This window comes from Protomyctophum bolini (assembly GCF_963924005.1).
Source record: "Protomyctophum bolini genome assembly, chromosome: 23".
NCBI lineage: Eukaryota > Metazoa > Chordata > Actinopteri > Myctophiformes > Myctophidae > Protomyctophum > Protomyctophum bolini.
The window spans coordinates 26,039,757-26,062,966 of record NC_137884.1 but is presented as its reverse complement, the minus strand read 5'-3'; the positions used below and the strand labels follow the sequence as shown (position 1 = coordinate 26,062,966).

Here is a 23,210-nt window from a genome sequence, read left to right as displayed (position 1 = left end):
GAAATTTGGATTTTGTCGCGTTTTGTTTGCTTTTCTTAGCCATCGGGGGAAGATTCTGTGCCACTAAGCCTGATTTACAGTGTTTGGTTGTGTTTGGCTACAAGTCTTTGGTACGTGTTTTCACGTAGTTTTAGTCGACTAAATGTCATGAGAGTTTAGTCGACTAAAATGTATTTTGTCGGGCCTTGATGCCGTCAAAATGGTTGATTTTACACTTGCTGAAAGTAGCCGATCTACAAGCCCACAACTTGTCGCAGCGTGACGCGTTTGTGAGCTTGTAGGTCTGTTATTTTCAGCATGCAACCAAATGTAAAATGACTTCTACTAGATCTCTTGTGCACTAGTCCCTCCCTAACATTTTAGTCTAGTTTCTATTTATTGACGAAATTGTCAGTTTACTTAGTCTTAGTTTTTAGTCATCATAGCTTAGTTTTCATTTAGTTCACACATCGTCCTAGTTGTGAGAATATCAGTTGATCAGCAAGGAATGACTTGAGAGGGATTCTTTCTGCTCGTCTTCTGTTTTTTGCATCTCTCCTCTCTTCTCTCCTGCCAGAAGCTCTTTGTGTAATATTTCCAATAGTTTTCCACTGGAATGTTGGAGCGCCTCACGTGGAGTCCAGACATCCTCCGTCGTCCCATTGCTGATGAGTTCTCCAGGGCACTACATCCCATTGCTGATGAGTTCTCCAGGGCACTACATCCCATTGCTGATGAGTTCTCCAGGGCACTACGTCTTCTGCTCTTTTTTATTTCATCTCCACATACTGCAAATACCTGGTAATGCTCGTATGAATTATTATTTATTTTTCTTATCCCACGTGTCAATTATCTAATGTAATACTGGCCGCTACACTTCCTCTGCTAACCTGTGGGGGAAGGCAGTGGACTGACCTCATGCTTCCTTCTATGCATGAGGAGTCCAAGCTGCTTATTTTCAACTGACGGGGTAGGGGAGAGTTTACACGGTTCAACGTAGCGTAGCGCGTGGAAGGAACACGTTATTCCGACCAGTTCCTTTCCCCTCCATCAGGCGCCCCGGCTGGCCAGGGGGAGGTAGTTTAGAGACCAGGATTACTGCATGTTTTTGTGAGGGTACCTACCCTAGGGGACACGGGGAGAACATGTGAGAGTACCTACCCTAGGGGACACGGGGAGAACATGTGAGGGTACCTACCCTAGGGGACACGGGGAGAACATGTGAGGGTACCTACACTAGGGGACACGGGGAGAACATGTGAGGGTACTTACCCTAGGGGACACGGGGAGAACATGTGAGGGTACCTACCCTAGGGGACACGGGGAGAACATGTGAGGGTACCTACCCTAGGGGACACGGGGAGAACATGTGAGGGTACCTACCCTAGGGGACACGGGGACAACATGCAAACTCCTTTGCTCGTATGAATTATGACACACACACCAGAGCTAACAGTATTTGGTATAGAAACCACATCTTTATTTGTAGTTGTATTACAGTTTGCTCAGTTTGCCGACAAAAAGACGACACTCGTGTCTGGAGATCCAGCCTGAGAAGTATATTCTTAATATATCATAGTGTGTAGTTTTCAAACGGAAAACGACATTATGGTGTTAAATTTGTACAGGACAGTGTAGAATGCATGCATGGTTTAAGTTTAGCAGACAGATGTTTTAAAGACGCTTAAGTTCTAGATTGCATTCTTTATTAAAAAAAAAGAAAATGCATTTTATTTGATATAACATATTTGCACCATTTAGGTATTCATAGACAACGCTTTATGAGGAGAATGAGAGGATATGCGCATGCTTAAAGTGGATGGCACATCGAGTGGCAAAGCAACATGCAAAGTGAGTTTAACATTGTTTAACGTTGTTTAATGCAATCAGACAGGACTTTTCTGTTTGGATGTCTGGGCTGTCAAGGCCAGAAAGTAGTTTTTTGCCACTCAGTGGGCGTTCCTGCATAACTTCCTGGTTTGATGATGATGTCACACACGCATACCGTCCATAGAGCGTCGCAGTCCCTCCCCCTTTCAGAACAACGAGTGGCCCAGGAAATGAATCTCAATGCATTTTCCTCATAGACTTTTCGTAAAGTATTTATTTAAAGACCTTCTTAAGCGTCGTACGAAGCCAACTCTTGTCGTGACAAATCATGACAACAAACACATTTTTTCGGGCCAAACAAAGAATTAGAAAGTAGGAAAAAACGGCAGGTTACAACACTTTTTTTGTTGTTTTTTTCTTTGTAATTATTTGTTTGGTCCAAAATATTGTGTGTGTTGTCATGATTTGTCACGACAAGAGTTGGCTTCGTACGACGCTTAATAAAAGGTCTTTAAATAAATACTTTCTGAAAAGTCTATGAGGAAAATGCATTGAGATTAATTTCCTGGGCCACTCGTTGTTCTGAAAGGGGGAGGGACTGCGACGCTCTATAGTGGACTGATCCGCAGATTGACTACAACTGCTGTTGACTACAACTGTCTGTTTCCAAGGACTAACGTCCTGGTGGTTACTGAGCATGCTCAGTGTTTTCTCCTCAACGTCCTGGTGGTTACTGAGCATGCTCAGTGGCTCCTCTCCTCACGTCCTGGTGGTTACTGCCAGTGGTAGCGCGAGTATTGTCCGTCGTAGTGATACTCGCGCACCTGCTCGTGCTTCTCCCTCGTTCTCTCGTTTTGCTCTGTGGAGGAGGTGGAGAGTTGGGTGGTTAATGGCAGAGTTACAGAGAGACATTATGTATGTACAATATGCTCTGTGGAGGTGGAGAGGTGGGTTGTTACTGGAGTTACAGAGAGACAGAATGTATGTTTGCTCTGTGGAGGTGGAGAGTTGTGCAAGTGCTACGGGCTAAGATGGAGTGTGAAGAGGTGGGTTTTCAGACTATGGTGGAATAGTTCCCAAACATTACGGTATAGTTCCAAACACTACGGTATAGTTCCAAACACTACGGTATAGTTCCAAACACTACGGTATAGTTCTTACCACTGCTGTATAGTTCCAAACACTACGGTATAGTTCCAAACACTGCTGTATTCACCTTTTTCCTGGGCTGTGTGTGCTCCACTTCCTGTCGATTTCATTGGATATCATTGGTCATCTGACCAGTTTCATTGGATTTCATTGGATCAAATCGACGGGAAGTGGAGCACACACAGCCCGGGAAAAAGGCGAATAGTTCCAAACACTGCTGTATAGTTCCAAACACAAAGGTATAGTTCCAAACACTGCTGTATAGTTCCAAACACAAAGGTATAGTTCCAAACACTGCGGTATAGTTCCAAACACTGCTGTATAGTTCCAAACACTGCTGTATAGTTCCAAACACTACGGTATAGTTCCAAACACTACGGTATAGTTCCAAACACTACGGTATAGTTCCAAACACTGCTGTATAGTTCCAGACATTGAATGGTCACAGACAGTGGGTGTTTGCTGAAGCACATGATGTGATACATCATACATGAGCGCGCCACGGTCGAGATCAAAGAGCGTCGTAACTCCTCTCTCTCTCTCGTCCAACGGCGTCTGGCGGGTTTCTGGCATTTTTGGACACCCTCTGGATATATATTATATTTAGCGCACGACTCCACGAGTGCATCTTTATCCTCTCCAGGGCCTCAATTTAGAAGCTGCTGTTTTTCACCCCGTTCCCACAAACAACCACAGAGAACATTCAGAGTCATCTTGCGGAGCGCCGCAAATGGACACCCTGGTGTTTGGTCTGAGACCTCGGGCTGTCACTCCGAGACCTCAGGCTCTCATCCGAGACCTCAGGCTGTCAATCTGCTGAAAACCCACCTTTTCAGACTCCATCATGGCCCATAGCACTTACCCTACCCCCTTAGACAGCATTTCTGTAGACTTAGATAGCATTTGATACAGACTTATAGCATGTTATGTAGACAGCACTAGAATTGCATTGTATGTAGTCATAGCACGTCATAGTACATATGTATAGCATAGTAGTATATATGTATAGTTTATATGTATAGTTTCATTATATAGATATTCCACTGTTGCTTTCTTAGCTTACGCATGTTTCATGATAAATGCTTTTTATGTGATGTATTCCCATGCTTTTTTGTTCTTGCTTAATGTAAATCGCTCTGGATTAAGAGCGTCTGCTAAATGCCTAAATTGTAATCTGCGGCTCGTGGGGATGGTGTCGTCTTACCGTCGCGCTCCTCTTCCACGTAGTTTTCAAACTCGCTCCGCTGCTCCTCGTTGTGTTCGCGTCTCCTCTCGTTCGTCGCCATCGTCACCCTCTGCTCGGCTGTGGCGGGGGAGGGGGGAGGAGGGGGGTGGAGGCATGCACAACGAAGACAGATTAGCGTTGTTGTGGGAAGGAGGAGGAGGATGGAGGTGTTTTACATTTTTTAAGCGATGTAATTCTGGACTTCTGGACTCTTCCGTTGCCACGGGCCGCCGAAATAGCCTTAGCCTCTGGTCGCGGGCCACCCACCGTGACATGGCTTCACGCCATAAATGGCAGATCTACAAGCTTGTGATGTGTTGTGTGAGCTTGTAGATGTGGTTGACACGTGCAACAGGAAGAACATTACAGAGCAGTCACTGTGTACAGCAGACATTATCCCCCAAAATCCAAAGAGTTCAGATGACAGCAGAATATTTTCAGTCAACATAGAGACACACACAAACACACATATGCGCGCGCGCACGCACACGCACACGCACACACACACACACACACACACACACACACACACACACACACACACACACACCTGTTTAGCTGCAGGTTAGGAAACTCTCCTCTCCCATTTAGCAGTGGTGGAACAAGTACTTACTTAACTCCATCAGGACGGGAACCCCTTTTGGGTTTTTTAAGCATTATGTCATACTTTAGCTATTGGAAAATAGCAGATCGACAAGCTTGTAGATCTGCAAAAGTTTGAATATAAATATTCTTTCAGAGTGAACGTTATTTCTGGTAACATAGTGGACCTTCTCTCTCTCTCTCTCTCTCTCTCTCTCTCTCTCTCTCATTCCTTGCCCCCCCGCCCTCTCTCACTCTCTCTCTCTCTCTCTCTCTCTCTCTCTCTCTCTCTCGTCCTGTTTATTGGTCAGCTCCTGCTGCTACCTGTGCATCACTTCGCCATCGGGTAAAACTTCAAAGCACCTCAAACTCACCCAACTGACCACATCACGTACAACATGTTCACGTTCTCATGGGTTTGTGTTGGCATGGGATATATAAACAACAAACATATCGTTGCTGTCGGGAGTAAACCTTATGATTTTTTTCCCTTCATAAATCAGTGCTATTCACACAACGTCTGTGTGTTGTTTTGAAAATATTGAACCAAAGGAAAGTAGAAAAAAACCTCTTAACTCCATTGGACCCTCAAACTGTCTGCTAAAACAGCTAACTCCACCACCCTGCCCCCTCTCAAACTGTCTGCTAAAGCAGCTAACTCCACCACCTCTCCCCCCTCTCAAACTGTCTGCTAAAGCAGCTAACTCCACCACCTCTCCCCCCTCTCAAACTGTCTGCTAAAGCAGCTAACTCCACCACCTCTCCCCCCTCTCAAACTGTCTGTCTAATATCCTTTAAATATTTTTCACTTCCTGAATGAAACATCTTGGAGTTAGGTGGTTTCTCCCCGACAGCAACGATATGCTAAGTTGTGTATTGTCCAGGGATGTGCAAGTTGATGAATAACCCCCTCCCCAACACACACACACACACACACACACACACAAACCCCCTCACCCCCTTAAAAAAAAAAAAAATTATCCCACGATTTTGTAACCCAGTTTTCTTTTCACCCAGTGCCAATTATCTAATGTAATCCTGGGCGCTACACTTCCTCTGCTAACCTGGGGGGGCAGCGGACTGACCTCATGCCTCCTTCTATGCATGAGGAGTCCAAGCTGCTTCTTTTCATCTGACAGAGGGGAATTTCCCCGGCCGGACGTAGCTCGTGGAAGGGACACGTTATTCCGACCAGTTCCTTTCCCCTCCATCAGGCGCCCCAGCTGGCCAGGGGGAGATAGTTTTAGAGACCAGGATTACGGCATGTTTTTGTGAGGGTATCCACCCTAGGGGACACGGGGAGAACATGCAAACTCCACACAGAAAGGACCCCTCACCCCCTAATCGTCTGCCACAGTTAAGGAGAAGCAGCCCTACTACCGAGGTACTCGTCCTGCCAACGGACTGAGTTAAGGAGAAGCAGCCCTACTACCGAGGTACTCGTCCTGCCAACGGACTGAGTTAAGGAGAAGCAGCCCTACTACCGAGGTACTCGTCCTGCCAACGGACTGAGTTAAGGAGAAGCAGCCCTACTACCGAGGTACTCGTCCTGCCAACGGACTGAGTTAAGGAGAAGCAGCCCTACTACCGAGGTACTCGTCCTGCCAACGGACTGAGTTAAGGAGAAGCAGCCCTACTACCGAGGTACTCGTCCTGCCAACGGACTGAGTTAAGGAGAAGCAGCCCTACTACCGAGGTACTCGTCCTGCCAACGGACAGAGTTAAGGAGAAGCAGCCCTACTACCGAGGTACTCGTCCTGCCAACGGACAGAGTTAAGGAGAAGCAGCCCTACCGAGGTACTCGTTGTAGGTAGATCGTCGGCTTCGACGCTTGAAGAAGTTGGAGGCGTCCGCCTCGGGCATGAAGACCCTCCGCGCCGCCCCTAGGGTTCAAAGAGAGAGAGGGGAGGGGCGGGGGGTCAAAGGCCACAGCACAGCAGGTCACATATAAGCAAGGCACGGTCAGGACTCAGGAGGCAGGTGCCAGTCACATGTTTATGTAATAATGTAATAATCATACGATACGCAGCCTGGGACGTGTTACAGATCTGGATTCACCTTTGGGTTCCTCTGCCTTGGGGGGGTCGTCTGCTACGGCAGCACTTACCTTTGGGTTCCTCTGCCTTGGGGGGGTCGTCTGCTACGGCAGCACTTACCTTTGGGTTCCTCTGCCTTGGGGGGGTCGTCTGGTACGGCAGCACTTACCTTTGGGTTCCTCTGCCTTGGGGGGGTCGTCTGCTACGGCAGCACTTACCTTTGGGTTCCTCTGCCTTGGGGGGGTCGTCTGCTACGGCAGCACTTACCTTTGGGTTCCTCTGCCTTGGGGGGGTCGTCTGCTACGGCAGCACTTACCTTTGGGTTCCTCTGCCTTGGGGGGGTCGTCTGGTACGGCAGCACTTACCTTTGGGTTCCTCTGCCTTGGGGGGGTCGTCTGCTACGGCAGCACTTACCTTTGGGTTCCTCTGCCTTGGGGGGGTCGTCTGCTACGGCAGCACTTACCTTTGGGTTCCTCTGCCTTGGGGGGGTCGTCTGCTACGGCAGCACTTACCTTTGGGTTCCTCTGCCTTGGGGGGGTCGTCTGGTACGGCAGCACTTACCTTTGGGTTCCTCTGCCTTGGGGGGGTCGTCTGGTACGGCAGCACTTACCTTTGGGTTCCTCTGCCTTGGGGGGGTCGTCTGGTACGGCAGCACTTACCTTTGGGTTCCTCTGCCTTGGGGGGGTCGTCTGGTACGGCAGCACTTACCTTTGGGTTCCTCTGCCTTGGGGGGGTCGTCTGGTACGGCAGCACTTACCTTTGGGTTCCTCTGCCTTGGGGGGGTCGTCTGCTACGGCAGCACTTACCTTTGGGTTCCTCTGCCTTGGGGGGGTCGTCTGGTACGGCAGCACTTTCCTTTGGGTTCCTCTGCCTTGGGGGGGTCGTCTGCTACGGCAGCACTTACCTTTGGGTTCCTCTGCCTTGGGGGGGTCGTCTGCTACGGCAGCACTTACCTTTGGGTTCCTCTGCCTTGGGGGGGTCGTCTGCTACGGCAGCACTTACCTTTGGGTTCCTCTGCCTTGGGGGGGTCGTCTGCTACGGCAGCACTTTCCGCCCCGCTGGAGACTACAGGAGAAAGGAGCAAAACGGAACGCTTTTTCACGTCGCAAGCAAACCCCTGACCCCTCCCGACCCCCACCCTGCCCGCCCGACCCCCACCCCCACCCCCCCTGGCGTTCATCCCAGGCCCTTTTCACTCACCGGTGAGGATGAGGAGGAGGAAGGAGGCGAGCAGAGGAAGCATGATGACTTGTGTCCACGACATCTTGGAGGGGAATGAGGGAGAGAGAGAGAGAGGGAGGGAGGGAGAGAGGCAAGGGAGGGAGAGTGGGAGGAGAGAGAGAGAGAATGAGTCTGATGGGAGAAAGGGGGGACAGCTGGAATTTCACTAGCCATGGGGAGAAGGAGGGGTGGTATTGGGGTGAAGTGTTTGATATAAAATTGGTATTTGAATTGGTCACAATTCAATGTTTGGCCTTAAACTTAATTCAAAAACTGAAGGGGAAAAATGTAATATACCGTATTGTCCTGAATATAAGACTATAGGATATTTCCATTGGAAGTTTTCGGGGGGAAAAAATATTTTTGGAAGTGAAAAAGCAAAGCTTGGGTGGAGGGATGTAATTTGTAAGATAAGTGTTGTTGGTGGTGTGGTGGGGGGACAAGGCTACAGCCAAGGACACATGCATGTGTGACCATGATCATGTAGGCCTACACAAATAACACTCTTTTCTTTTTGTGTAATTTCAGAATATGAAGTCACAGATAAGAAGAACACATTGAGGTGAGACCGCTCACCACTGCATGGTGAGTGAAGCAAAAATCATGACACATCTCTCACTGATCGCTTAGCAGAACCTGCCGAACATCATGTCAATGGTTTCTTTGTCTGCCTTCCGTTTGTCTGTTTGTGTGGGAGGAGGAGGGATGGAGGAGGCATGTGTTTTTAGTTTGAAGTTGAATTACATATAGATGTGTTTGTATGTAAGTAGATACAAATTGGAGATGCATACAGATGTGTTTGTATGTAAGTACCTAATGCACGGTAGATGTGGATGCGACTGTGGCTCAGGAGGTAGAGCAGGTCGTCCAATGATCCCTGGGTCGGCGGTTCGAATCCCGGCTCCTCCTCCTCCTGTCTACATGTCGGATTGTCCTTGGGCAAGACACTGAACCCTACATTGAAGTGTCCTTGGGCAAGACACTGAACCCTACATTGAAGTGTCCTTGGGCAAGACACTGAACCCTACATTGAAGTGTCCTTGGGCAAGACACTGAACCCTACATTGCCTCCAATGAGGCGGTCGGTGTGAGCTCGCCACCGTCGGTGTGTGAATGTGGGAAGTGAGGACGCTGGCGTCGACTGTTCGCCGCTTCAGCTCCCAATGTATGAATGAATGAACCGTTGTAAAGCGCTTTGAGCACTTGGGAAAGCGCTATAAAAATGCAATTCATTATTATTATTAGATCAATTTGGCAATCACCTTTTGCACTTCTAACAGTGAAGAGTGTATTTCAGAAGAGACAATTCTCTTTTTTTAAAACACTCCAGGGGTCATTTGCGTGTATAATCTGGCATTTGTGTGCACAGCAGTGCACACCAGTTTGTATTAAGCATGCTTGATTCAATATTTACATAATTTGATATTCATTTGTTCGGACACTAATATATGCCCATTCATTCAAACTCTGTGTTTCACTCACAGAAAACACAAATACTGTACTTGCTCCTGGTGACTGATAGTGTGTTGTGTAGGCCTATATACAGTAGCCTGTGTACATTAGATTATTTGTGCTCTTACAGTTACTAATTCTGCTGCAATGTCTTATGTACCTGTACATAACACAAAATATAACAATAAGGACTACCTCGTACCTTAATTTAACCAAACCAATTTGCAAAAATCAGACCCGTCTGAAGTGAGTGGTACTGTACTGTACGGTACTGTACTGTACTGTACTGTACGGTACTGTACTGTACTGTACTGTACTGTACTGTACTGTACTGTACAAGCCCTCCTCTCTGGCCTGTGTGTGTCCGTGTTTGTTTGTTTGTTAGGCTGTGCAACAGTGACACTTGGTGGTGACAGACCCAGGGACACACATAGCTGTCTATAGGAGTGGTTGCACCACTCAAAAAACAACTGCTTTTCAGTCGAAATGACTTTTAGCGAGTGACATACTGTATGAAGTGTGAATTAGTCTTGGTGTACATACAACAGTTTGTCTCGGCAGGAACCCACACTTTTTGGCGTCCTCTCACACAACCACATCAACTGTAAATCTACTATTGGACTCTTATAATCTAGGCCAAGCTGGGCATTAGTTACTGTAAGGGGGGGAAAATGTCTGATTTAGTATGTGTCTGTTTTATGTGGAGGAATTTCTGAATTCTTATGGTCTGTGCGAGTAGCTACTGTAGTTGATAGTCTATACTTCTCTCTGAAGGAAAATGGGCAAAAGGACTTACGGCTGTTTGGCCAGCCCATGCTCTCTGTAAAGTGACTACAGATTCTGGCAATCCTGTGTGTCTGCAATTAAACATGTGTGTCTGCGTGTGCTTGCGCAAACGTTGCTGAAGGGGCTGCACTGCACTCAGAGAGACAGCAGGGTACGCCAGTTCCTGCTTAAAGCATGAATATTGGAGATCAAACGTCTTTCCTAAACACGTCGAGTTTTCCTGCATTAGTGTCAGTCAGACTGAGACGTTCCCCTTTTGAAGAAAGTGTCTGTTCTCTCCGTTTTCTCAATACATTTGAACTCGCCTCCTACTGTAGAGCCTACAGTACGAGGCTACAGTGTAGGCTACACACATGCCGAGTTCTGCACTCAGGTATTTATTTTTTGTTTTTGTTCCAGAATATGAGAGACTTTGGGCCTCGGCCCAGGAAACAGTCCAGCCTCCCGTTTCAAAAACAGACTGAACAGAAACTGCTCCCATGAGAAACACTCCCTCTCTCTATCTTCTCACTCTCTCAAAGTCTGGCCCCTTTTTTTAACAACCAAATGCCGAGCTGCAATGTTGGCGAGTTTGACATTAAGTTAATACAATTAGATAGGACTTTGTCTGTTTAGAATGTATGGGCGGTCAATGGCAAATTGCGGCTAGTTTCCATCCTGCCATTAACTTGTGGAAAGATGACCGCCGTGTGCATTATGGTCTATTGAGTATTCTAAACATGAGTATTCTGAACATTTTGAGCATCTCAGGAAATCTGTCGCACAAACAGTTTAGAAGATAGAGACATATTTGAAGTAGCTGTCTGGTGCAGTCATTTCCGCGTATTTCGCCCCGGGTAGATCATTTTCCACAGTTCCTACGTTGTTCGCAGCAGTCATATATTAGCCAAGAACAGTTGAGATATTCTCCGCTAAATGAAGTGCATACATACTGTATCTTAGCCAGGTCCTGGAGTAGTTCCATCCCACCCTCCACCCCATTTCTATTCTATTTCTACCGGTATTCTATTCTATGTATAGACCATATTCATGTGGCTTAGAGATGATGGGGCTGCCTGCAAATCATGTCTGGGAATAAAAAAGAAAAAACAAATTGGACATTATCATACATTTCTGTTTATTACTACAAAATATTACAGGAAGATCTGGAAGGATTAAAAAAGATATGACAAAAGGTCGAGTAAGGCAATAAGGTGCAAAATATATTAGCATTTTTTGTGTGTCATTAATGAAGCGCTACAATTTAAAATGCTGAGACAGTTTTATCTGCTTGAACACACATTCTAAGTCAACCAAAAAATACCTCTGAATCATCCCTCTGCTTCTCTGCCTCCTTGTATTTTCCTCTGTCCAACTCTCTCCCTGACGCTGTGATCAGTCTGAAACATACAGTCCTCTAACTCTCTCCCTGACGCTGTGATCAGTCTGAAACATACAGTCCTCTAACTCTCTCCCTGACGCTGTGATCAGTCTGAAACATACAGTAATTCTTCTCCATTTTGATTTGCACAACAATCAAATCCAACACAGAACAATAAAGGCTAATTTATACCTTTACCCACCTGCTCAACAAAGACCACTTGTATTAATACATGTTTTTATGAGCTGAATAATTCTCTCAACATGTGTGTCTAATGTCACTTGTCAGGTGGTGGCAGCAACACACACTCAGTTCAGTGTATTGACCGCCCGGTCCACCACAGGTCAGTCTAGTGATTATTAGTTGACAAAGAGCTTTCGTTCACAAGCTGGTACAAGAAGCGCTACAATTTAAAATGTCCTCCTTCACAAGTCCCTTTCCCCGTGCACCAGGCGACCCCTTCACAGGCTGGTCCTCTCCCCTTGCACCAGGCGACCTCTTAAGGCCCATGTGTCCTGTGTTCAGAAATAGAAATAGAAGTAAAGTGTTTACAAGTTCACACAGAACCTGACATTATTTTTTGTATATAGAGCGTCACAGTCCCGCCCCCTTTCATGACGACGAGAGACCCAGAAGTGAATTCCCCGTTCATTTTCCCCCCATATAGGCTTTTCAAAAAGTAATTTATTCAAAGACGTTTACGCCGCGGACAAAGCCAACTGGAGTTGTGACAAATCATGACAACAAAAACACAATATTTTGGGGCCGAACAAATAATTACAAAGAAGAAATCATTGTGTTTGTTGTCATTGATTTGTCACAACTTCAGTTAGCTTTGTATGAGGCTTAAAAGGTGAACGGTGAATTATCCTCGTAGGGGTGGGACTACTGTACAATTGCATTCATGTATTAAAATCACTAAATATCGCACCGTGAAGGTGATGCTGTCGTCCAGATCATATTTCTTGTGCGCGATCTCTTTCACTTCCTTCTCGATGTTCTCCTGGGTCGTTCCCTTCACGTCGATGTAGTAACAGTTGGCACTGGCGTAGTGGCAGGAGATGGCCTGGACACGCACACACACGCACACGCACGCACGCGCGCACACACACAGTTTGTTTTTTTATTTGAAAAAGGGTTGTACATTTTTTGTCATAGTTTTAATCTACGAAATTAATACGAACACACACACACACAGCTATAGGTGGCAAAAAGTCTGTCGTGCAGTGGGGTGCACAGATCATTTTAGACTTTAGAGGGGCAGGTGCTCAAGTGAAAAAAGAAAGGGCATTTTGTGCAGCGCATGGAACCGTCCGGTTGCCTTAATAGAGTGAGATTTATAGATTTTGGGGCATAAAAAATAATATATTAGAAGCTTTTTTTTATCACGAATTGATCAGTATCACCATGGTCCACATACTGTACAGTGTACAGTGTACAAAGAAAGAAAAAAGGGCACATTTTGTCCAGAGGGAAAATGGGCTCTAGCACCCCCTAGTGCTCCAGACTGTGGCTCAGGAGGTAGAGCAGGTCGTCCAATGATCCATGGGTCGGCGGGTCGAATCCCGGCTCCTCCTCCTCCTCCTGTCTACATGTCAAAGTGTCCTTGGGCAAAGACACTGAACCCCACATTGCTCCCGATGTGCTGGTTGGTGCCTTGCATGGTTTCCTCCGCAATCGGTGTGTGAATGGGTGAACGTAATGCACAATCTATGTACAGCGCCTTGGATAAAGGCGCTATATATAAATGCACCATTTACCATCTATCTGTGCGCGCCACTGCTGCCGTGTGAATAATACGGTGGTATGTCTGACCTTGCGGAATCCTTCCGTCTGGTTCATTCCCGAGCCGTGGATCAGCAGCGGGTGGAAGAACACCGTGTCGCCTTTCTCCATCTCCAGGTGCACCCGGGGATGCTGGGAGTCGTAGTCCCGTATGCCGTGGTACATCTTATTCACGCCGCCCTGGAGGAGGAACAGAGTATTGCATCTTATTCACCCCACCCTGGAGGAGGAACAGAGTATAGCATCTTATTCACGCCACCCTGGAGGGAGGAACAGAGTATAGCATCTTATTCACCCCACCCTGGAGGAGGAACAGAGTATAGCATCTTATTCACTCCACCCTGGAGGGAGGAACAGAGTATAGCATCTTATTCACACCACCCTGGAGGGAGGAACAGAGTATAGCATCTTATTCACTCCACCCTGGAGGAGGAACAGAGTATAGCATCTTATTCACGCCACCCTGGAGGGAGGAACAGAGTATAGCATCTTATTCACCCCACCCTGGAGGAGGAACAGAGTATAGCATTTTATTCACCCCACCCTGGAGGAGGAACAGAGTATAGCATCTTATTCACACCACCCTGGAGGAGGAACAGAGTATAGCATCTTATTCACCCCACCCTGGAGGAGGAACAGAGTATAGCATCTTATTCACCCCACCCTGGAGGAGGAACAGAGTATAGCATCTTATTCACCCCACCCTGGAGGAGGAACAGAGTATAGCATCTTATTCACACCACCCTGGAGGAGGAACAGAGTATAGCATCTTATTCACCCCACCCTGGAGGAGGAACAGAGTATAGCATCTTATTCACCCCACCCTGGAGGAGGAACAGAGTATAGCATCTTATTCACACCACCCTGGAGGAGGAACAGAGTATAGCATCTTATTCACCCCACCCTGGAGGAGGAACAGAGTATAGCATCTTATTCACACCACCCTGGAGGAGGAACAGAGTATAGCATCTTATTCACACCACCCTGGAGGAGGAACAGAGTATAGCATCTTATTCACCCCACCCTGGAGGAGGAACAGAGTATAGCATCTTATTCACCCCACCCTGGAGGAGGAACAGAGTATAGCATCTTATTCACACCACCCTGGAGGAGGAACAGAGTATAGCATCTTATTCACACCACCCTGGAGGAGGAACAGAGTATAGCATCTTATTCACCCCACCCTGGAGGAGGAACAGAGTATAGCATCTTATTCACCCCACCCTGGAGGAGGAACAGAGTATAGCATCTTATTCACACCACCCTGGAGGGAGGAACAGAGTATAGCATCTTATTCACCCCACCCTGGAGGAGGAACAGAGTATAGCATCTTATTCACCCCACCCTGGAGGAGGAACAGAGTATAGCATCTTATTCACCCCACCCTGGAGGAGGAACAGAGTATAGCATCTTATTCACCCCACCCTGGAGGAGGAACAGAGTATAGCATCTTATTCACCCCACCCTGGAGGAGGAACAGAGTATAGCATCTTATTCACCCCACCCTGGAGGAGGAACAGAGTATAGCATCTTATTCACACCACCCTGGAGGAGGAACAGAGTATAGCATCTTATTCACCCCACCCTGGAGGAGGAACAGAGTATAGCATCTTATTCACACCACCCTGGAGGAGGAACAGAGTATAGCATCTTATTCACACCACCCTGGAGGAGGAACAGAGTATAGCATCTTATTCACCCCACCCTGGAGGAGGAACAGAGTATAGCATCTTATTCACCCCACCCTGGAGGAGGAACAGAGTATAGCATCTTATTCACACCACCCTGGAGGAGGAACAGAGTATAGCATCTTATTCACACCACCCTGGAGGAGGAACAGAGTATAGCATCTTATTCACCCCACCCTGGAGGAGGAACAGAGTATAGCATCTTATTCACCCCACCCTGGAGGAGGAACAGAGTATAGCATCTTATTCACACCACCCTGGAGGGAGGAACAGAGTATAGCATCTTATTCACCCCACCCTGGAGGAGGAACAGAGTATAGCATCTTATTCACCCCACCCTGGAGGAGGAACAGAGTATAGCATCTTATTCACCCCACCCTGGAGGAGGAACAGAGTATAGCATCTTATTCACCCCACCCTGGAGGAGGAACAGAGTATAGCATCTTATTCACCCCACCCTGGAGGTGACAACAGAGTATAGCATCTTATTCACTCCACCCTGGAGGGAGGAACAGAGTATAGCATCTTATTCACTCCACCCTGGAGGTGACAACAGAGTATAGCATCTTATTCACCCCACCCTGGAGGTGACAACAGAGTATAGCATCTTATTCACACCACCCTGGAGGAGGAACAGAGTATAGCATCTTATTCACCCCACCCTGGAGGGAGGAACGGAGTATAGCATCTTATTCACTCCACCTTGGAGGAGGAACAGAGTATAGCATCTTATTCACACCACCCTGGAGGAGGAACAGAGTATAGCATCTTATTCACTCCACCCTGGAGGAGGAACAGAGTATAGCATCTTATTCACTCCACCCTGGAGGAGGAACAGAGTATAGCATCTTATTCACCCCACCCTGGAGGAGGAACAGAGTATAGCATCTTATTCACTCCACCCTGGAGGAGGAACAGAGTATAGCATCTTATTCACGCCACCCTGGAGGAGGAACAGAGTATAGCATCTTATTCACTCCACCCTGGAGGGAGGAACAGAGTATAGCATCTTATTCACTCCACCCTGGAGGTGACAACAGAGTATAGCATCTTATTCACCCCACCCTGGAGGTGACAACAGAGTATAGCATCTTATTCACACCACCCTGGAGGAGGAACAGAGTATAGCATCTTATTCACCCCACCCTGGAGGGAGGAACGGAGTATAGCATCTTATTCACTCCACCTTGGAGGAGGAACAGAGTATAGCATCTTATTCACACCACCCTGGAGGAGGAACAGAGTATAGCATCTTATTCACTCCACCCTGGAGGAGGAACAGAGTATAGCATCTTATTCACTCCACCCTGGAGGAGGAACAGAGTATAGCATCTTATTCACCCCACCCTGGAGGAGGAACAGAGTATAGCATCTTATTCACTCCACCCTGGAGGGAGGAACAGAGTATAGCATCTTATTCACCCCACCCTGGAGGAGGAACAGAGTATAGCATCTTATTCACCCCACCCTGGAGGAGAAACAGAGTATAGCATCTTATTCACGCCACCCTGGAGGAGGAACAGAGTATAGCATCTTATTCACCCCACCCTGGAGGAGGAACAGAGTATAGCATCTTATTCACTCCACCCTGGAGGGAGGAACAGAGTATAGCATCTTATTCACCCCACCCTGGAGGAGGAACAGAGTATAGCATCTTATTCACCCCACCCTGGAGGAGAAACAGAGTATAGCATCTTATTCACCCCACCCTGGAGGGAGGAACAGAGTATAGCATCTTATTCACTCCACCCTGGAGGAGAAACAGAGTATAGCATCTTATTCACCCCACCCTGGAGGAGGAACAGAGTATAGCATCTTATTCACCCCACCCTGGAGGGAGGAACAGAGTATAGCATCTTATTCACACCACCCTGGAGGAGGAACAGAGTATAGCATCTTATTCACCCCACCCTGGAGGAGGAACAGAGTATAGCATCTTATTCACCCCACCCTGGAGGAGGAACAGAGTATAGCGTCTTATTCACTCCACCCTGGAGGAGGAACAGAGTATAGCATCTTATTCACCCCACCCTGGAGGAGGAACAGAGTATAGCATCTTATTCACCCCACCCTGGAGGAGGAACAGAGTATAGCATCTTATTCACTCCACCCTGGAGGAGGAACAGAGTATAGCATCTTATTCACTCCACCCTGGAGGAGGAACAGAGTATAGCATCTTATTCACGCCACCCTGGAGGAGGAACAGAGTATAGCATCTTATTCACCCCACCCTGGAGGAGGAACAGAGTATAGCATCTTATTCACTCCACCCTGGAGGAGGAACAGAGTATAGCATCTTATTCACTCCACCCTGGAGGAGGAACAGAGTATAGCATCTTATTCACTCCACCCTGGAGGAGGAACAGAGTATAGCATCTTATTCACTCCACCCTGGAGGAGGAACAGAGTATAGCATCTTATTCACTCCACCCTGGAGGAGGAACAGAGTATAGCATCTTATTCACTCCACCCTGGAGGAGGAACAGAGTATAGCATCTTATTCACTCCACCCTGGAGGAGGAACAGAGTATAGCATCTTATTCACTCCACCCTGGAGGAGGAACAGAGTATAGCATCTTATTCACACCACCCTGGAGGGAGGAACAGAGTATAGCATCTTATTCACCCCACCCTGGAGGAGGAACAGAGTATAGCATCTTATTCACTCCACCCTGGAGGAGGAACAGAGTATAGCATCTTATTCACCCCACCCTGGAGGGAGGAACAGAGTATAGCATCTTATTCACACCACCCTGGAGGAGGAACAGAGTATAGCATCTTATTCACCCCACCCTGGAGGAGGAACAGAGTATAGCATCTTATTCACCCCACCCTGGAGGAGGAACAGAGTATAGCGTCTTATTCACTCCACCCTGGAGGAGGAACAGAGTATAGCATCTTATTCACCCCACCCTGGAGGAGGAACAGAGTATAGCATTTTATTCACACCACCCTGGAGGTGACAACATGCAAATGCATGTTTATGCATTTGTTTTGTGCATGTACATATCGCTCTGCATGCGTGTGGAAAAGAATGAGTGAGCGTCTTACGGATGCTATTGTATAGCTTGGCTACGAATGTAAACTATACTTGTGTTCGTATTTGGAAGCCTCGGTAATGTCCATAAATCAGTGGTGAGGGGCCTGCAGATTGCAGGCATGCCCCAATAAGCCGAGAGCTGATCAGGCATCGGCAGAATTCTGTTCAGCGTCTGCAATAATTGGCAGTCGACCATATATGGAGAAGGTGATGCTTCCTGTACCCGTGATCTGTATCCTGAAGCACTTGTTTGTAGAGTTTTTTTCAAGTTTGCGCATCCACTATTGTTTGTGTTCAAGACATTTCTTGTAAAATGTGAATGCAAATAATGATGTTATGTGTGTGTGTGTGTGTGTGTGTGTGTGTGTGTGTTATATCTGTGAGAGGACAGGGCGTACCTCCCAGTCGGGGTAGTCGTGCTCCTTCAGGGTGCCGGTGTGAGTGCCCGGCAGCACCACCAGGCAGCCATTTTGCCTGGTGACTTTCTCCATGGCCGTCCACGAACACACGATCTGGTCGGCCGGCCGGAAGGGGAAGTAGTGCAGGTCCTGATGCATCGGGTGGCGCGACGTCTTGTTACCTGAGGTAGAAATAGTACGCATTATTTACACACGTGTTAAGAAATTCATGTTGTCTGTAAACTATACAGGGAACACCTTTAAGGACCAAAAGGTGACCTTTTGGTCCTTGACATGAACAAGGTTGAGCTCCACTGACAGATTTTTCAGAGATTGAGACTCAGAAGATTTTTTTTGGGTCCCCAGGTCTGTAACGTTATCTGAGAGGGTATTCTACAAATGGCATTTCCACACTGGGGACCACCATATGGAGGGTATGCGCATGCTTAAAGTGAATGGCATATTGAGTGGCAAAGCAACATGCAAATATATGTACCTGCGTCTGGAGGTTTGTTGATCAGCATAGTGTGCATGGCCATGATGTTGGGACCAGTAAAACATTCCACATACTTGAGAATCTGTGCAAAGAAATAATACGTTAATATTAATAATAATATTAATTGTTTTATCTGTGTTTACTATAACACATTAGTGTTCCAGTTGATCCCCACAGCAAAAGTAGTTAACATCGCATCGCAATAATTTGATCCCCTTTATTATTATTATTAATTTATAATGTTGGCTATTCAAAAATAGCAGATCTACAAGCTCACAGCGCATCACTTTGTGCCGTGCTGCTGCTGTGAGCTTGTACGACCGATATCTTTGAGAATATTTGAAAAAATATCAACTTTTGCAGGTGGGAGTACTGTACGCAGCCAAATATTTATCAATTTGGGGGTCCTTGACATGAAAAAAGGTTTGAGAACCATTGTATTAGTATTATTAACATAAGTAGTGTGTGTGTGTGTGCCTACAGTAGAGTATTACTGCTCTCAGGTTGAGGCGTGAACGCGTGTCGGACGCCGCCGGTGTGGGATAGGTTCATTGAAAATAACGGAGGCGGCTGTTTAGACGCGCGGCGTTCGCAGACGGTGTGTGTGTGGGGCCCATTATAAACCCATGAGGGTTGGGCACATTGCGTGCAGGACACGGAAATAAATAAACAATCAATCAATCAGTCAGTACCTGTGGTAAGGTGCAGTATCTGAACAATTCCGGGTCTTCCTGGAAGTCCTGGAGCTTGGAGACCGCCTTCTGATCGGGGACGTACTCGGACTTTGCGATGGACACGTCTCTCATCACCACCAGGCCGAGGGGTTTCACTTCCCGTCTGCAAATACGCCCAAACTCACCCCTGAAGACCACACACACACACACACACACACACACACACACACACGCACACACACAGGGGCGAGGGGGGGGGGATATAGAGACAGATTGTGTTCAGTCCTCAGCAGGGCCCCTGGGCTGGTAATTCTTGCAGGGCCCCCATAGCGCGCAACATTTCCGTTTTTTTATCATCTTTTTGACTAAAATGTAACAAAATCAATGGCCAATGAAGGGGCCCCAGACGCCCTTTTCAGGGTGTCAAACCTAGTACCGCACATAGCAGGGTCCTTCCCTGAAGGGCTCCTGAGAGCCAATTAAGGGCCCCTGTGCCACGGCCCCACTGCACTGGCCCCAATGGCTAATTTGTCCCTGATGTTACCAACTCACCTGAACCTGTCGATGTCCTCCTCAGACACCAGGTTCTTGATGAGGACGAAGCCATTCTCTTCGAAGGACAGCCGCTGCTCGGCGCTCAGCAGGTCGTTGTCCAGTGTGTACCTGAGAAATAATGAAAAGTAAGTGTGCTTTGTTGGTCAATGATTGATCTATGGACTCTACATCCCAGATAAACAAGAGGGTAGCCTATAATGTGTGTGAAAGGTGAAGAATCAGCTGCTTGTATAACAGGTGGTAGATATAGGCCTGCCTGCTGTGGATATAGGAAATTTGCCTATGAATAGAAATATTACAGTGGAATTACAGAAGTGATTTCATAAAAAAAAAAAAAAAAAAAAACTTACCTAAGCACTTGTGGGTGATAGTAGGCCACTTGGCCAGAAGTGGGCGATGCTTGCTATGTGAAAAAATCAGTCAAGGACTGTACGTACATTTGTACGATATTTAAATAATATGTGTATAAAATATTTAACCTCGCGCCACAGCAGGTTGTCCTAATAATAGCATTTATATTCAGCTTGCATTGCAGCTGTACGTGTCCCGAATAGGTTATGTTTGCTATACTTTCAGCTACCACGAAAACAATGAAAACAAAAACAATATTGAGCAGCCTTACTATAGCCTACCAGCAATAAGACGTAGCCTACACAGTAAATATCCAAAACACCGAATCTGGCAAAAAGAAATATCCTCTGGGAGTCTGGTGGTCGCGCAGCGTCATTTATACATTTAAAGATAAATAAGTTGATGTATTTCCATGCAGCGGCCTTCCCACTGTAGACTTGTAGACTAGTCCTCGGGTTCGATTTCCTGCAGGGTCCGCCGACACACACCCACTCCACGTCCACTATACTGTAGGCTAGACGCTATACAGTCGAGCATGAATGAACATCAATAATAAGCTGCATGTCAATCAATCAATCAATCAATCAATCAATAATCAATGATATACACACAATCAGAAAAGGATACGACAAAATCACAAGACCGTCGGTCGAGATGACTGAAGACCACTTTGAGCCTCTCCGCAGCCCGCGACATTTCACCCCAAAGTAATTAAAGTATATAGGCTAATGTTTAAGTCTCTTTGGTAGACTCTTGTCTTGTCCACTCGATCCAGTCTCATCGAATGTTTCACCACCACGGTCGGTACCACAGGTATAAAGTTCACTGTTATCCACCGTTACGCAACTTTTGGCAACACGTACGTCATGCACTGCATGCTGCATTATTAATAATTATACTAGATTCAAACCTAGTTCGTGGCATGATATCTCAAATCGAAAACGGCATTAATTAAGATAAACGCAAAGTTTGTTGCGTTACTTTCCGGCCACTTTCTTAATACTATAAACTATAATAATTAAGATATCTTTTTAGTAATAATAACACATTCAACCGTGTTGTTAACTTTAACCCAGTAGGAGGCGCCACACGACAACTAACAGATTTAATTTCTATAGGTTTATAAAGATGTGTTTTTTACTGCATACAGAACTGTGTGTGTAATATAATAATCCAATCAAATGTCAGACTCACAGGTGCAGATATATAATAATCATTTTAGTGATATCAATTCTTGAATGAGGACGTTTAAACAAACACACACACACACACACACACACACACACACACACACACGTCACACACACCTGCAGATAGACAGATTGATGCTCCCTTTTGGACAGAGATATATTATAATAAACAAGTAAAGCTCTTTCATTGAATTGGAGGTCTTCTTACATAATAATTATGGATTCAATGTTATGCAGGAATGCCTACTGACTGACAACTGAATGGGGGGAAAAAACGATACGTTCTGGCCTTGACAACCCCATGCATCCAAACAGAAAAGTCCTGTCTGATTGCATTAAACAATGTTTTAAACTCACTTTGCATGTTGCTTTGCCACTCAATATGCCATTCACTTTAAGCATGCGCATATACCCTCCATATGGGGCCCCTCCCCAGTGTGGAAAGAATACCCTCTCAGATAACGTTACAGACCTGGGGACCCCCTGGACGCCCCTGGAGGCCCCTCAAGGACCTGGGGGTCCCTGGACCCCGCTTTGAGAATCACTATAGGCCTATGTGTGCGACTGTGCGTGGGAGTTGGTGGGACTGTCACTGTCAGATATAGTCTGCTAAATTATTTACTAAATCATTTGCCAGGCCAGATATCATCACTTAGAGGTCTTTTTTTTGTCCCACAGGCCACCAGTTTCCTAACACTATGATGACGATGATCATCCTTTTACAGTTTAAACTTATTTGTATTATAAATGTAGGCTACAGCAATATAAATACAACATTTTTCTTTTTTCATTTCACAGTCAGCTGCTGGCTGCTGAGAAATTAAACAATTATGTAGCCTATAGAACTAAAAAACATTGCATGGATGCACCTGGGACGTATCCTCAGTGATATATCCCGAGGTCATCGCCTCACTATATATGTTTTTTCCCCTTATTACCTCCTCTACAATGATTTCCTGTTTTTGGCTATATAGAAGTGTATATGAAAATATTGAATTGAACATGGTATAGATATTGTAAACAATTAAGTGTGTAATGCTTTATGGTGTCGTCCACTCACAGCTAACAGTTTTGTATTGAGAGCTGTGCTTGAAATGTACATACTATAAATTCTCCAATCTGTTAATAAATACATCAATCAATCAGTCAAAACCCAAAATAGACAGAGACACATGGGGACACTGTCACACCAAGCCAAGCATTGGAGCAGTGTGCAGTGCACCGCTCAAAAACAACAAACGATTGTATTTTGAAGTCATGTTGCTCTTATTTTGAAGTCCACAGTGAGTGAGCGGAAGTTAGACGCTTAATATCGTGGAGGACTTGACGGATGTGAGCTGCCTGGTACCGGTTGGTTGGTAGGAGGACAGACCGAGGCGGAGGCGTCAGAATGCGGCCAGACACAGCCACAGC

General features: G+C 46.5%; 2 protein-coding genes across 5 annotated transcripts; both read right to left on the bottom strand.

Annotated features, from left to right (window-relative positions):
- Positions 1-1,429: 1,429 nt before the first annotated feature.
- Positions 1,430-8,064, bottom strand: ucmaa (upper zone of growth plate and cartilage matrix associated a). 3 transcript variants are annotated; one of them, XR_013963564.1, is made up of 6 exons: positions 8,002-8,064; positions 7,804-7,866; positions 6,559-6,648; positions 4,163-4,261; positions 2,464-2,668; positions 1,430-2,382 (listed from the first exon to the last, which is right to left on the bottom strand). XR_013963564.1 is itself a non-coding variant. In XM_080757369.1 (5 exons), the coding sequence occupies exons 1-5, from the start codon at positions 8,042-8,044 to the stop codon at positions 2,583-2,585; spliced, it is 378 nt and encodes a 125-aa protein (XP_080613495.1). In that variant the 5' UTR covers positions 8,045-8,064; the 3' UTR covers positions 1,430-2,582. The 3 variants fall into 3 exon arrangements, 2 of the variants coding, with proteins under 2 accessions (XP_080613495.1, XP_080613494.1); XM_080757369.1 differs by having other exon boundaries at positions 1,430-2,668; positions 7,804-7,859; positions 7,998-8,064; XM_080757368.1 differs by having other exon boundaries at positions 1,430-2,668.
- A 3,289-nt stretch (positions 8,065-11,353) lies between these two features.
- phyh (phytanoyl-CoA 2-hydroxylase) lies at positions 11,354-21,455 on the bottom strand. 2 transcript variants are annotated; one of them, XR_013963553.1, is made up of 10 exons: positions 21,235-21,455; positions 20,607-20,659; positions 20,254-20,364; positions 19,720-19,888; positions 19,028-19,109; positions 18,532-18,713; positions 13,436-13,585; positions 12,552-12,686; positions 11,739-12,135; positions 11,354-11,662 (listed from the first exon to the last, which is right to left on the bottom strand). XR_013963553.1 is itself a non-coding variant. In XM_080757332.1 (9 exons), exons 1-9 carry the CDS (start codon positions 21,301-21,303, stop codon positions 12,082-12,084), a joined length of 1,005 nt encoding a protein of 334 aa, XP_080613458.1. In that variant the 5' UTR covers positions 21,304-21,455; the 3' UTR covers positions 11,354-12,081. The 2 variants fall into 2 exon arrangements, 1 of the variants encoding a protein (XP_080613458.1); XM_080757332.1 differs by having other exon boundaries at positions 11,354-12,135.
- Between the last annotated feature and the right edge of the window lie 1,755 nt (positions 21,456-23,210).